The following is a 13,732-nucleotide window of genomic DNA, read 5'->3' on the forward strand; positions in this document are numbered from 1 at the left end:
AACATTTCAATGCTTAATTTGGATTTTCTTAGAGCACTTTTGGAGTGATAGTGGCCAAATGAAATGTGTCAAGTTTTTTTCCCTAAGATGTAGAACAGTTTAGGAGGATTAGGAACCAGGAGATGGAGTGAACCACTAGCACCATCAGGGTCAGTAGGAGACAGGAGTGTTCACCCACTGGCTTACTTGCCTATTAATCCATTTTCAGTTTCAAAGGCAAACTTGATGCGCTCCACTTGTAATGGGTCTTCAATAACCTGTTAGGAAAGAAAAATATCAACTTAGGTAAGTTGTGTGTGATGATGCATCTATTCTATGGAATGGTTTTACCCACCCCCACATGCAGAACAAGAAAGACTGTGAAGTTTCACATGTCACTGGATTATCAAGAGAGAAATTCAGGAATTAATAAAACTTCAAGATGAAGGATTAAAATGTGTGGATGTTGAAATTACCAATGCAGTCCCGACCTTTTTTGTTACACATCAATACAAAATCTATACTGTACAAGTCTTTACCCTTCACCTACCAGGATCTCATGGAGTAACTGGAATATGTTTTTCAGTTCATGAGGTGGAGCAGTTTCCAGCTGAGTCTGCGTGTAAGAAACAAAGTTACTTAGCAAAATACGCTGATGAAGCAAAGAATTTCTAGACAGCTTTACAGATTTTTGAAAATGAATTAATTTAAACAGTAAAGGCCTAAGAAAACCTAAACCCCACACCCTCTCCAAATCCAACAAAACTGTACTGATTGTTCTGAGGGTGCTGTTACAACGCACAAGACACAGGATGACCAAAGCCCGTGAGAAACACTTTATGGGACAGGTGTGTCCTGGTTTTGTGTGTACCTTGATGAAGTGCAGCACAGTGAAGGAGAAGTGCTCATTGCAGAAGCAGCAGTACACCACCATCTCGATGAGCACCGACAGCGACCCCGTGAGCTCCCGCAGCGCGTGCATCACCTGCGGGCAGAGCACACCCGTCACACACAGCACACGGCTGCCTTCCCAAAAATAACTCTGTAACACAATGTTTGTCCTTCCCAGGAAGGATGCAGCCCTTTTTCCCCAGAGCTTGCATGGCCTAGGAGGCTGAACCCCTGCTCTCACAGCATTCCTTCAGCTCCTGATGGCCACCTCCAAGAGCCTGGTCAAGCATCGTCCATTAAGTCAGATCAACTCAAGTTAGCACCTGCATTTGACATGGTAAAAAGCTGCATAAGCCCCTGCAAAAACCCAAAGTTTAGGGATATACTAGAATATGAAGAGGCCAAGAAACTAAAAGTGCCTTCTTGTTTAGGCTCAAAATAGCCACTGCTTTTGGATAATCAGTGTTTTTCATGAAAGGATATGTCAAAGGAATACATCAGGTAAGTTTTTAGGTTCAAGCAGGGCAGAATTTAGAACAGATACCTCCATTAAGTAGGGTTTTCCCTCAGACAGGAATAGCAAGGCTTCCACTTCTTCATGGAGCGCCAGAAGTGGCCCTGAAGTGGTGATGCTGAGAGGTGGACGCTGCTTAAAGAGACCAGGAGCTATAACAGCAAATACAAAAACAATCCACTCATAGATTAGTTTGTTCTAACACACCTTGAAGACACTGCTGCTCATTTGGCACCATGAAATCTCTCATGACACTCATCTCAACTAGTTTATAGCTCGTGTGCTACCACTCCAAGTAACAAATCTCTTGCACACTGAAGCGTCACTTGTTTTAGTCACAGCAGACAAAAGAACTGCAGGAAGGTCAAAGCAAAATGTCCACAGACTATCAACTTTGAGCTTTAGTTTTGCTACCAATCACTCTTGCACATTTATCATATCCAAAATATTTATAATTCTCCTGTTATCTTCTGATTTTTGACTGCTTTCAACCTCAGAGAGAAATTAAGCTATTCTTTTAAATGACAACATCAAATTCTTTCTTCAGGAAACTGAAGATTTTAACTTATTCCTTTATTATCTTTATTTGGATATTTTTGCCTCTTGTAAGAAGTAACTAGGAGAGTGTTTAATTGTTTGTTATTCAGTAGCTTAGTCTAAATACCCCCCTTTAGAATAGCAAAAGACAGGACAAGTCTAAACAAAATACAGCCTATGAGTCTGTTCAGCCAACAACACAGCTCAATTCGCTCACATGAGGAAAGACCTTTTAGGCATATGGGGAAGTGAAGAAGGTACAAAACTGTTAGTATCAAGATTTCCATCCCCCCAAAATACTGTTTGCCACAGCCTCTCAATACATTTACAGGAAAATCAGAAGTAATCAAACTTGCATTAATAATTTCTGCCTTAAATTCAAAATGACTGTATTTTCCTCACTAAAATTAAGTTACTCCCAGCCAATGTAGCTGAAATGCCAGGTCACCAAAGGACAAAAACACAATTCTTACCAACATTTCTTTGTGAGGAGACGTCAGAGTGCAAGACAAGTAGTGCTACAGTGTTGTGAAGATATCCAAACTCACGTGCCTGTGCTGAACTCCACCTGCGGTTCTGCTGAGCCAAAGACAGATTTAATTAACTTTCATTTATTTAATCCACTTGGTTAAGCCAAAATAATATTCTTACAGTCCACCACCATGGTCTAATACTTTGGAGTGAGTAAAAATTTTATTATTATCAGAAAGATCCTGCTCACTTCTGCCACATGCTAATTACACATAGGTGGGCTCACACTTGCACGAGGTTAATAGAATAATTGAAGGATTTGTCTATTCTACCACAAGAAAAGTATTTATTAATAATTTAAACATTATCAAAGACGTGGGGATGGCCAAAGTACAGCACAACACAACTGTACCTGATTGCTCTGCCGGTTGGGGCCAAGGAGAAAGTTGACCATGTGCCTCAGGGCAGAGTGTCTGAGGAGAAGGCTGCTGGCCCTTATTCCCTGCTGTGAAGACAAAACCAACAAATTACCTTCCTGTCCAGGTGAAGAATTAGTGCTCAAGAGAACAGATGTAAAATGCACAAGCTGAAACCTGCACTTTCCACCCTAAAACCCCCATAATATCCCAACACAGATCAATAAGATAAACTGCTGAAGAGATGTCTTTACAGCACATTACACAAACCAGAGCAGAATCAGCAGATGCACAATAAATGTCTTACAAGAAAAAAAGGCAAAAAGAGTAGAGAATTAGAAATATTTCTATATTCTGCTAATATTCTGCTCCCTGTGAAATAAAAATCCTGAATGCTTGATTTATATCTATATCTGTATCTATCTATATATATTTTTAATTTTTTTAACCCCATATAACCCTTCAAAACAGACAACCAAAATTCAGACACTGGAAATGACATCTTTCATTGGTATGCTTTGCTGGTACATTTTTGTGTGATTTTATCCTAATCCATTATTCAAAGCCATTTATTTAAAAAACAACACATACCTGATTACTCCCAATAAAAGTTCTGAGTTTCACTGTGCTGCAAACCCTTCTATGAATAAGGATCACTATCTGCTTTATCACTGCCTTTTAAAATTTAAATAGCCACGAGAAAACAATGTTTTCTTACCTTCTGTACAAAGTTATTGAATAGCAAAAAGTACTGAGCACAGTTTTTACAGTTTTCAGGTACATCTTTATCCAGCAGAGCAAGTAGCACCTCCAGTAACTGATGTAGAGTTTTTAACTGTGAAAACAAAAAAAAAATTTGAACGTAAAGAGCTGTCTACTGCTTAAAAACCCAAAGTGTTTCAAATCCCTCCTGGGCAGGAAGAGATGAGCATTAACCTATTCTAGAAATGAAGAGCTACAACCAGAAGATGTTTGGAGAGGGGGTGACACTCACTGACCTTCTCCTGATAAAGCAAGGCACTGTCGAGGGTTTTTTCAAGGATAGTGGCCACAGCAACTCGCACCTCCCTCACGCTGCATTCCAGGAGGAAAGTCCTGGAAGAGAAAAGATGAAGCTGCAAAAAGAACTGGATTCAACATGTACACACAGCTGCTATGATTCCATGTGGGGTTTAGTATTTATTATTTTAATAGTCCAGATACATTTTGTATTGTACCTCTGTGAGTAAGCTTTAACATTCACACACTCCTGCTTGTAGTGAGGCCTATAATATCCCTATTACTCCATTCATAGCTCTCATAGGATGCTGTTTTTCAATGCAAATATAAAGATACCATTTTCTTTACACTGACACTTCTTTCAGCATGTCAGATCTCCAATAATTTGTTTTCAAAGCACCTATTAGCTGATCCTTAGCTTGGCAAGAAGAAAATGTTCCAGTCTATCTGTGATCTTTGTCAGGTAAGTATTTAACTTACCTTATCCCAAACATTTTCACCATGTTCTCCTTTCCCACCACTTGTAGGGCTGACCACACAAACTTAAAACACATTCCAAGTCCCTTCACTGAATTCATCACCTGCATCCTCCTCCATGCACACTGCGCTATCTAATTTGATTTTCAACATTCTCAGAAAGCTGCACAGAGAAAATACTAGAAATAAAACTCCAAGTCATTATCTAAAGTGTCTGTTTAAATAATGTGCACAGTCAACTCTTTGGGAATACATCAGTATAGTCCAGATGATGTTAAGAGAAAGCTTTATCCACACATGAGACACAAAACACCCCAGACAGAATTACCAGGACTTACTTTACAAGCTCCCGGCCCTCTGGCCCAACGAAATACTCAACCAACCACTGACAAGCATCAATGCTTTTGGAGAGCAGTGCATCTATGGTGGCAATCCATTCTTCTGTATCAGCCCTTCAACAAAACAGGGACAACTATCAGTAATCCAGGAGGAAAAAACACCTCTCAAAACTAAACCGTGTTTCTTGTTTGCTTTACCTGAGTTTCTTCTTGGTTCGGAGATAAGTTTGGAAGAGGAATTGGACTGCCAGCTGTAAGCTCACCTTTGCCATGCAGGGATAATAGGGATGCTTTACCTTAGTCTGAAAGAAATATCAAATTTACTCCAGAGCAGAAGGATGCCTGCTGCACACATGCTGTCTCTTAAACACATCAATGTGTTCTATCCAAGTTATTTGCTTCACTTGGAAAAAACAAACCACATCATTTTTCTGTGCTAAGTCACTCTCCAGTGCTGACTGTGCTACTATATAAATATGCTAAAACAGGAGCAAACTTGCTGTAAGGCCAACTAGATCTGTGGATTTTAAACATTTAATAAATTCTGTTTGTTTATGATTCCATTTAGAAAAACTTAATTAAGAAAATATTACCAATTAAAACTCTACTAGCTCTGAGGCAACTAACACCAACTTTTGGACCTTCCATATGGAGAGGGATTTCTGTCCCTCTAGAGCTCAGTTTGCATCATTATAAAAGGTATGGTTTATTAAATAAATTTTACTGGGGCAAAATGTTTCTCCCAGTACTAGAAAAAGAGGCTGGAGTTTGCTTTGAGACAGATGGTATCATCGACATCAAAAATTACTGGAGACAAGGAATAGCTCATGTGGAAAAGCAAAATCATGTCAGCTCTTCCAGTTTTCTTGGTTTGACCCAAATAGCTTTTGTGGCCATTTTTCCCAACATACTTTGAACACTCCAAGATTAAAATCCAGATACTTACAGCATTCAGGGAAGCTAATGACAGAACAAAACTGAAGTAGTCACTACTGTATACATCTCTGTTCTTCATAAATTTCAAGTTTTCATCTCTCACCATCTATAAAAGAAGGCAAAAAAAAGTTAAAAATGTTGTCAAAATACATTTCTCTAACAACAACATCTTTTATGTACGTGTGTGGTGTTTAAAAGTCAGTGTCAAACTTACTCTGTTTCCTTCTGAATCACAACTTCAGCAGAAGGAAAAATACATACAGGAGAAGATTTGGTATAAAACCAGTGATTTTCTTTCAAAGATATTACAAAACAACAGATGAGGGACTTAATCATTTGGCCATTAAGGGAGAAAAGGAAGAAATTGCAGGTAAGTTCTATTTTTCACTTGTTTTTAATGAAGAAGCTAAGAGAACACCTCTCAAACCAGAAAGGCTTGCCTACAAATTTAGATGCAGACAGCAAGGAGACCTGGTGTAATTACAAGCTGTAGCCACAATAAGGTATTTAAATGCCAAGCCCTTCTTTTTTCAAATGAGATTTTGCTGAAAGACTCTCAATAAATTGGAGCCAAGTTCTGTTCATTGTAATAATATAATCCCAGATACAAGAATGCCCAAAGTGACTGTTAATGCCCTGAAACAGCCCATGGGGAGGGCCAGAGAGAGCCTGCAGAGTTTATTCTCCCTGTGTGTGTGATGCAAGCTTTCTTCGCTGCTCCTCCTCTTTCTACATTCTTGTGAACTCAAGAACCTGGGGATCACTGTAATTTGCCATCATCTCCATTACTCCTCAAGTGTACTTCAAATGAAGCACCTTCTCTGCTGTTGTTTCTCCTTGCCTGCATGCTGACTGCTGCCAGATCTCATGTTTGATTCATCTGCCTGCAGTTTCTTCAAAGCAAAGAATTGATGGGCCAATTTTGTGAGAAGGTACAGCAAAACTTACACTAACATATCACTAAACAGCTGTTTAGTAACTTTATGTCAGAATCCAGAACTCCGTTCTAGTTTTACTACGTGGGAATTACTTCAAGGTAACCTTTAAAACTTACTGTGTTTCTTTCACTACTGCTCAGATTTTACAGAGGCAGAATTTAGTTGCCACTTTCAGGGTGCTCTACCTGATAAATCCTCACAGGCATTTTCTCTACAAAGAGTCCCTTTTTTTCTCCTTTTCGAACCAGCTTCGTCAAGATGGAGAGACGGTCACTGTTGGGCCTGTGAGGTCGAGGTGATGATTGGGGTGAAATTTCTGGTGAAGAGGGAGCAGATCTGAAATATAAACAAGCTGAAGGTGAATAAAGAAATCCTACAGCAAATCTACAGTTTAGATATAAAATACCAGTGCAACCAGGGTGATCTTAAGGCGATTTTGATGACAGCAGGCTGTCAGTCAGCTGGAACTTGTTGCAACAGCAGTAGCAAACAAGCAGCTTAAAAACCAACCCCAATCAACAGAAGGGTGAATACATTGCTTTGCTGGACAGGAAATATACAATTTTTAGCTGTGGAGAGAATTCTAGGTATCAGTATGAGAGAAACCTTTATGGATACAAGAGGAACTCACAAGGAGAGGTCCTCAGCTTCCTGCCTCACGACACTGACTCGGCTTTTCTTTGGTAGGACAGGAGAGTTCTGGTCGGACACTCTCTGGTAGAACAGCATGTAGGCATTCCAGTAGCGCCGGCGCACGTCGGGGTAGGGGTTTGCTGTGGGGAAAAAAGGCAGTCCATGAAGGCCCTTGAAGGGTTAGTACCTTTCCCATTCCCATATGGAAGCAAAACTGGGGGTACAAGTAATGTGAATGGCAGTGGTGTAAGCCTATCAGATCAAAACATCAATCTGTGCCATTGGTTAAAACTGTCTGAATTATGAAACAGGTGAATATTGGAAAGGTACTTGGAATAAAATCCTTAAAGGATTGAAAAGTTCAACACTATGATGCCACACAGTGTTCTATGAAGTCATCCTCACTAGCCTAAAATAAGGGGTGTTTTATGTTTGGTTGGGTTTTTTTTAAACTATATTAACAAGGTGCCATTTTGCTTTTCAGTCTCTGCTATTAAGTCTACAAAGTGCTGGATAACAGTGAATATGGCTCAACTGATATTAGGCCATACACAAGCTGTTCTGTCCTTCAGTAAAGGGAAGGCTTTAGGGAAACAATGCTTCAGAAGGATTATTAGCCCAAGTAACTCAAAGTGCCTATAATGGACTAAGCTCTACTGCTACTGAAATCAGTATGAAATATGAAGCTACTGTAAAATCAGTCTTCTGCTTACATTGATCGTAGACTTTAGGTCTATACTCTCCACCAAAACATTCATATTCCAGGGTTTCATCAGTCAAATCAAATTCTTCAACAACGGTGTCATTAAATTTGTACCACTTTCCTTTTCCACATCCTCTGTGATCAAAACACAACAGAAACACAACAGAAACAAAGTTACTTGATTGTCTCAATAAAAAACAAACCACCTTGAATGGCCCAGAAGCCACGAGCCTGAACTCGTATTTGTTTTAACAGTAAGAAGAAAGCTTAGTTCAATCGATGTCAAAGTAGCATTTTAAAAAGTAACCTTGATTAAAACTATGAGAAGCACATCCCTTGCAACTCTGTATCATAGGAAGCCCTCAAACTGCAATACAAGGTGCATAAGAATTAATGGGAATTTTACTCTATGATGTCCCATATCCCTGTGTCATTGCCTCATGACAGGTGTTGAGAAAGGGAAATGTGTTTCCAGTAGAGCCCTGGATGGCTCCATGCACTTTCCCTGAAGAAGAAGCCTTTAGACAGCTCTCAAACCTCCCCCACGAACCTTCTTGCCCGTTACCTCCTGTCCTTGATGAAGGAGTAGTAGTGCCCTGCATGAGCCTGGCCACTGTGGACAATCACACCAACCAGCTCGTAGTTTTCTGTTGGGGCCACTTTCTTCCTCGGGGAGCCTCCTCCTCCCTGGTCTGTGCTCCTGCCGTTTTCCCCCACTTCTGAGGACGAGTCCTGACGAGCCATCCCCGACACAGTGTAAGGTTCCATGTTCAGCATCCAGGGAAACTGTTTGAAGAGATATTTTGGATTAATTAAGACATTGCAGTGCGTACACTCTTTGTGTAATTTTATGAGAATGGTATCAATACTTCCCACATTGGGAACACCAAAGGAAAATATGGAACTTCAACTTCTTATGCTTATTCCACAGATGTTAGATAATAAACTCACTTTAAGGAGGTATTTTGCCTTGCTTTCTGAAAGGACCCTGAGAATGCTGCAAACTAGGAAAGCTCTAAGGAAAACCACTTATTTTCTGTAGCACTACCATGTTATAAGTGTACCACATACTCAAAATCCCTGCATCAAAACGTGGGGAAAAGAAGGAAAAATGAATAGGAAGAATGAGAGTCCACTACACAGAGTAGCTGGGGAAGGCACCATAAAGAAAAGTTTTCTTACCCTTATTTGTTCATCGTATTTAATAGAACGGCCGCTCTCCCAGTCAAAGCCAAATCTCATCAGGTGAATCACCAGCAGGCTCGGTAAGACCTTAATGCAGGTACGCTTCACTGTAGTTCTCTTGAAAAGAAACAAGAATATCACCTCTATCTGATACCCCAGGCAATCTGCAGCATCCTTCTAGAGATTCACAGGGCAAATCCAGCCATGGGAAGCAGGGTGTTCATAGGATGACTGGGATACATCTCAGCATCTTACACAAAACTTTACCATCCTGCCATCCCTCTGAATTTTTAGTTTACAACATGAGTTACAGGCATTGAACTTTTTGTCTTCAATGCAGCGAGAGTGAGCAGCATCTGAGCATGGTTCCCATGACCATGTAATGCTTAGAAAACATCAAACTGCACATGAATCTTCTTTCACAAAAATTAAGGATCAATACCTTTTCTTCACACTTTTCACAGTAGTAGGCATTGCTTCCTTCCAGAACCTCTCCTCTAACAAACTGATCCAGTGATATTTCCAAGCTTTGACATGAAGTCACACCAAGGTTGAGAGCCATGAAGGCTTCCTCGCGCTCATACCTAAATTCAAGAAGAAAAACATATTAGGACTTACCCAACTGGCAGGAACAAAACATATGTTTCAGAAAGAATACTGCATTTGCCCTGCAGCTATCAAATCTGTGATGCTCACAGGGGCTTTTATCTACTTTCTAGTGCTTTGTCCTACATATTTTAATATTCTGGGAGCACATAACTTGGTAACTGATGCACTAAATGTGACATTACCTGTGAGGACAGTCCTTGCAGATCTTCTGATCAGAGAAGATTCCTTGAAAAGTATTCTTAAATATTTGGTCTCTTCCTATTTTCTGTTGGAGATGTAAAGTCAGACATCAGTTGGATATATTGCAGGGTGGAGGACCAAGAAATCAGTAGGAATTTTAAACTCCTGAATACTGTGCAGATTATAAAATAAGCCAAATGGCTCTCTGCCTTCTTTTCTAATAATCAAAGCAAAAAGAGAAAAAAGGTACCAAGGATATGCATATGAACCAGAAAAGAAATTGCTGAGGTTTTTACCTTGAGGTATTCATCCATTTGATCTATAAGACTGGTGAAGAATTCATAAGCATCCTGTTGCTCTCTAACATAAAGTTCCTTATTCCACATCTTGAAAATCTATATGAAATATAAATATATTTATATGTTAAAGTTGATTGTTTCATACATATATCGCTAAGAAAAGTAATTTTTATATAAATTGGTTATTTCAACATGTTTTGATTTTTTGAATTAGAACTTCATAAATCCTGCAATTAGAAAAGGCTGAATAAATGATTACTTTTTAAGCAGAAAAACTATAGATTCTAAACAAAAAGATGCAATACCTTCCAAAAGTTCTCAGGTACATAATACTGTAGCTTGCTTTCCATCAAATGACCAAAAAGAGACTGAACTTGATAGAACACGTTGTCATCAGGATTGTCTGTATCATCATCAATGGAAAGCAAGGCCTGGAAGGAAATAAATGACCTTATTAAATTGGTTTTTGGAAAAATCATTACTGTAAGATGTAATGGCACACAGCACTACAACTTAAAATTCCTGTATTTATTGTGCATATTCATACATACACAGTTGTCTTTTTATTTTACAATTTATTTACAAATGGTGCTAGGATGAAGTGGTTCAAGTGAAAGTAATTCCAAAAAGAGGACTTCACTGGATGCTGAACTAATTACCTCTGGGAGACCAGGCTGCATATAGAGCTGCTGGAAAACAGCATTCATGTAACAAGTAGCACCACCATTCTTCAGTCCCACAAATCCAGAAATGGAGCGACTGTCCACTGGCGGAAGGTACTAGAATGACAAATACATTTTTTGTCTCAATAACTTAAAAAAAGCACGAGGCTCCAACAACATTCTATAGCTTTTATAACCACCTTTATATTGTGAAGTCACAGAATGGTTTGAGTTGGAGAGGACCTTAATCCAGCTCCACCCCCTGTCATGGGCAAGGACAGCTTCCACTATCCCAGGTTGTTCCAAGCTCTGTCCAGTCCAACCTTGGACACTTCCAAGGATGGGGCAGACACAGCTTCTCTGGGTAACCTGTGCCAGGCCCTCAACCCCCTCACAGGGAAGTGTTTCTTCCTAATATGTCACCTAAAACTACTTACTTTCAGTTTAAAATTACTCCTCCTCATATATGAGCTGTTAATAACAATTTAATGGGGAGCCAGGGATATAAATTCTGAAAAACTGCAAGACGACTGTATGCAATCATTTAAATATTTAACACATTGTACAACACTGTTGAAAATGACCTAAAATGTTACAATAAATAAAATTTGTGACATTTAGTAAATACTTCTTCCTTACTCAGATAATAACACACTGAAGTATCTGCTTCTGAGGAAGATCAAATATATCCGCATTTACCCTTAGCTGCATTGTGCCATTTTAAATTGAAGACCATGGAAATCTCATGAATGAATCAACAAAGTAAACCATCCACAGCACTCCAAGCCACGCTAAAACAAATAAAAAAAGGCTTCTTGCTTACATCAAACTCCTTGGTGAGTGCAGGGTCACACTGGTGGTGCATAGAAAGCAGCTCCTTTGTAATAAGCTGGAGATTGGAGGGTGAGCTATCAGCCAGCATTACCAGCACTTCATAAGCAGCTAATCTGCTGTCTGCTGTACTGCACCTGGAAAGAAAACCACACCTCAGATCTACTGGCTAGATGACTCAATTATTTCTAATTCCAGAAAGCTGTATTACTCAGAACAAGCAACAATGTTCTAAAGAACACTTGGAGTGATTAAACACTCCTGAGGGACTGCAGAGTGCTATTTTTTATTTTTTTTTCTTTCTTGGAGTAGGAGAATGGGGAAGAATCCAGTGAGAAGAGTGGCAAGAGGAATACTCCTTTAAACAAGCCTTCTTCACTGACATGGATACACTTACTAACGTTCAGGAGCAAGGAAAAGGAGGAGCTTTAAAAGAAGACAGAATTGGTTGCATGTCTGAGGACAAACAGACAGATACTCTCCACCATATTACACTGATGGAGACAAAATGACTTTTTTACAGGGAGGGAAGCTTGGGAAGAGCTAGACTAGACAACACCTTCCCAACTCAGCTCTTTTCAGTGGTCGTTCAACACAGCAGCCCTTTCTTCTGAAGTCCAAAGAAAAGGCTTTATTTACTTTAGGTAAACAAAAGAGCAAGCTTGGGATGAACTGCATTGGAGCAAAGCTGGAGCAAAACACTGAAGTGAATTAAGTCTCATTCATTTCAGGGCTGTTAAATGCCACTGGAACCTTCTTTTGGGTTTGTGGAAAGGCAGTGAGGATATGCATGATCTAACACCAACTACTCAGTGCAACACAAACAATCCAGCTGCATTAGGTCAGAACTCCACATGAGCAAATTTACCCCTTCAGACACCGTATGGCCATAACAGCTGTGACAGGGAGGAGAAACCCCACTCTTTTTTCTCCAGTTGATCTATTCTAGGCTGTATCACCTTTCTCAGGTGCAAGGTGCTTGGTGTTAGATTTTTAAAAAATAGGTAGGGAGAAGGGAAAAAGAAAGTAGTGGTACTTTTGAGATTCTCCTTTACAAGGAGCTTGGGAATTTAATTTCCTCCTCATGCTCCAATTTAGCCAACTCCCCAAGCAGTAATGAGCTAAAGGAATATTCTTTAGACTAATGACATCAGCACTTGGTTGTGCTTGAAGTTCATCATTATCTAACAAAGCCCAGACTTTGAAGTACAGAAACACAAGGATATTGGATCACACAAAAACATATAAAATGCTATTTGGGCATTTGTGTAGGAAGTGTAGAAAATGGAGAAATGCTTCACCACTGGTATTAAATCCTACTGTCTGTAAGACTTAATACTGACATTTGCATTCATGACATTCAAGACAAAACTCAACATTAAAAAAAAAAAAAAAGAAAAAGAATTTTTACTTTGGATGGAAGTCTTGCTGGCTGATTGCAGCACTGCCTGCTGGGGAATGGCTGTTCAAAATAATCCTGGATGCTCGGAACAGGAAATCATCCAACAATGGCTTAATCAAAGATGAACCTGAAACACAGCAATCCACATCTACTGTTAAATACTCACATTATCACTGCAAATGCCAAAAAGGTGTTTCATGAAAACAAAATCACTTCATAGCATCACAACAACAAATGTTTTAACAAATATTAAAGGTACTGCCAAAATCAGTCCTTATAGCTCGGTATCACTTCTCCTGATGTCTTCACATGACTGTTTAGTCATGTGTCAATGCAGAACTCACACCAGTCTGGTCAATTTAAAGATGAATACTCACCAACCATTTCCTTCTCTGCCCCACAGAGTGAAAGGAGAGTCTTGATGAGCCTCAAGTGTCCTGCTAACAGGATGTTATCAGCCTCACTAGTCTCACACTCCGCCGTGCGGTTGGGTTCGAAATTGTCCAGCCAAGTGATCTCATCCTCTAACATGGCAGCTGGGCTTATCTTCAGCTGCTCCATTTCTGATGCTGCAAGGAAAAAAAAAAAAAAAAAAAAAGGAAGTCAGTAAAAATTAGCAGCTTTGGAAATGTAGAATATAAATACAGAGAATTTTAAACAGTTTGGTAATGGTCCAGTTCTGCCCCCATGTGTATGGAGTAAACCTTCCACCAAGGAACTGAGTCCACTTTC

At 39.6% G+C, this 13,732-nt stretch overlaps 1 protein-coding gene across 2 annotated transcripts in view; it reads right to left on the bottom strand.

Moving 5' to 3' along the window:
• USP24 (ubiquitin specific peptidase 24) overlaps positions 1 to 13,732 on the bottom strand; it is a 61,065-nt gene that overhangs the window by 6,543 nt on the left and 40,790 nt on the right. Inside the window, exons 39-62 of one of the 2 annotated variants that reach the window (XR_015773366.1) lie at positions 13,378 to 13,569; positions 13,010 to 13,127; positions 11,591 to 11,735; positions 10,765 to 10,884; positions 10,411 to 10,536; positions 10,103 to 10,201; positions 9,809 to 9,891; positions 9,460 to 9,601; positions 9,015 to 9,134; positions 8,398 to 8,618; positions 7,843 to 7,967; positions 7,128 to 7,269; positions 6,682 to 6,832; positions 5,569 to 5,664; positions 4,821 to 4,924; positions 4,623 to 4,736; positions 3,807 to 3,903; positions 3,527 to 3,643; positions 2,805 to 2,897; positions 2,395 to 2,497; positions 1,415 to 1,536; positions 851 to 964; positions 530 to 595; positions 187 to 257 (exon numbers count right to left, since the gene is read on the bottom strand). Coding sequence is in view for 1 of the 2 variants with exons in the window: in XM_014250715.2 (XP_014106190.2) it covers positions 191 to 257; positions 530 to 595; positions 851 to 964; positions 1,415 to 1,536; positions 2,395 to 2,497; positions 2,805 to 2,897; positions 3,527 to 3,643; positions 3,807 to 3,903; positions 4,623 to 4,736; positions 4,821 to 4,924; positions 5,569 to 5,664; positions 6,682 to 6,832; positions 7,128 to 7,269; positions 7,843 to 7,967; positions 8,398 to 8,618; positions 9,015 to 9,134; positions 9,460 to 9,601; positions 9,809 to 9,891; positions 10,103 to 10,201; positions 10,411 to 10,536; positions 10,765 to 10,884; positions 11,591 to 11,735; positions 13,010 to 13,127; positions 13,378 to 13,569 (2,877 nt within the window). In the remaining variant the exon portion in view is untranslated. The remainder of the gene's footprint in view (positions 1 to 186; positions 258 to 529; positions 596 to 850; positions 965 to 1,414; positions 1,537 to 2,394; positions 2,498 to 2,804; positions 2,898 to 3,526; positions 3,644 to 3,806; positions 3,904 to 4,622; positions 4,737 to 4,820; positions 4,925 to 5,568; positions 5,665 to 6,681; positions 6,833 to 7,127; positions 7,270 to 7,842; positions 7,968 to 8,397; positions 8,619 to 9,014; positions 9,135 to 9,459; positions 9,602 to 9,808; positions 9,892 to 10,102; positions 10,202 to 10,410; positions 10,537 to 10,764; positions 10,885 to 11,590; positions 11,736 to 13,009; positions 13,128 to 13,377; positions 13,570 to 13,732) is intronic. The other variant, XM_014250715.2, reaches the window with a different exon arrangement.

Source organism: Pseudopodoces humilis, chromosome 10 (genome assembly GCF_049639895.1).
Source record: "Pseudopodoces humilis isolate 2021_Gansu_Grassland_sample_001 chromosome 10, ASM4963989v1, whole genome shotgun sequence".
NCBI lineage: Eukaryota > Metazoa > Chordata > Aves > Passeriformes > Paridae > Pseudopodoces > Pseudopodoces humilis.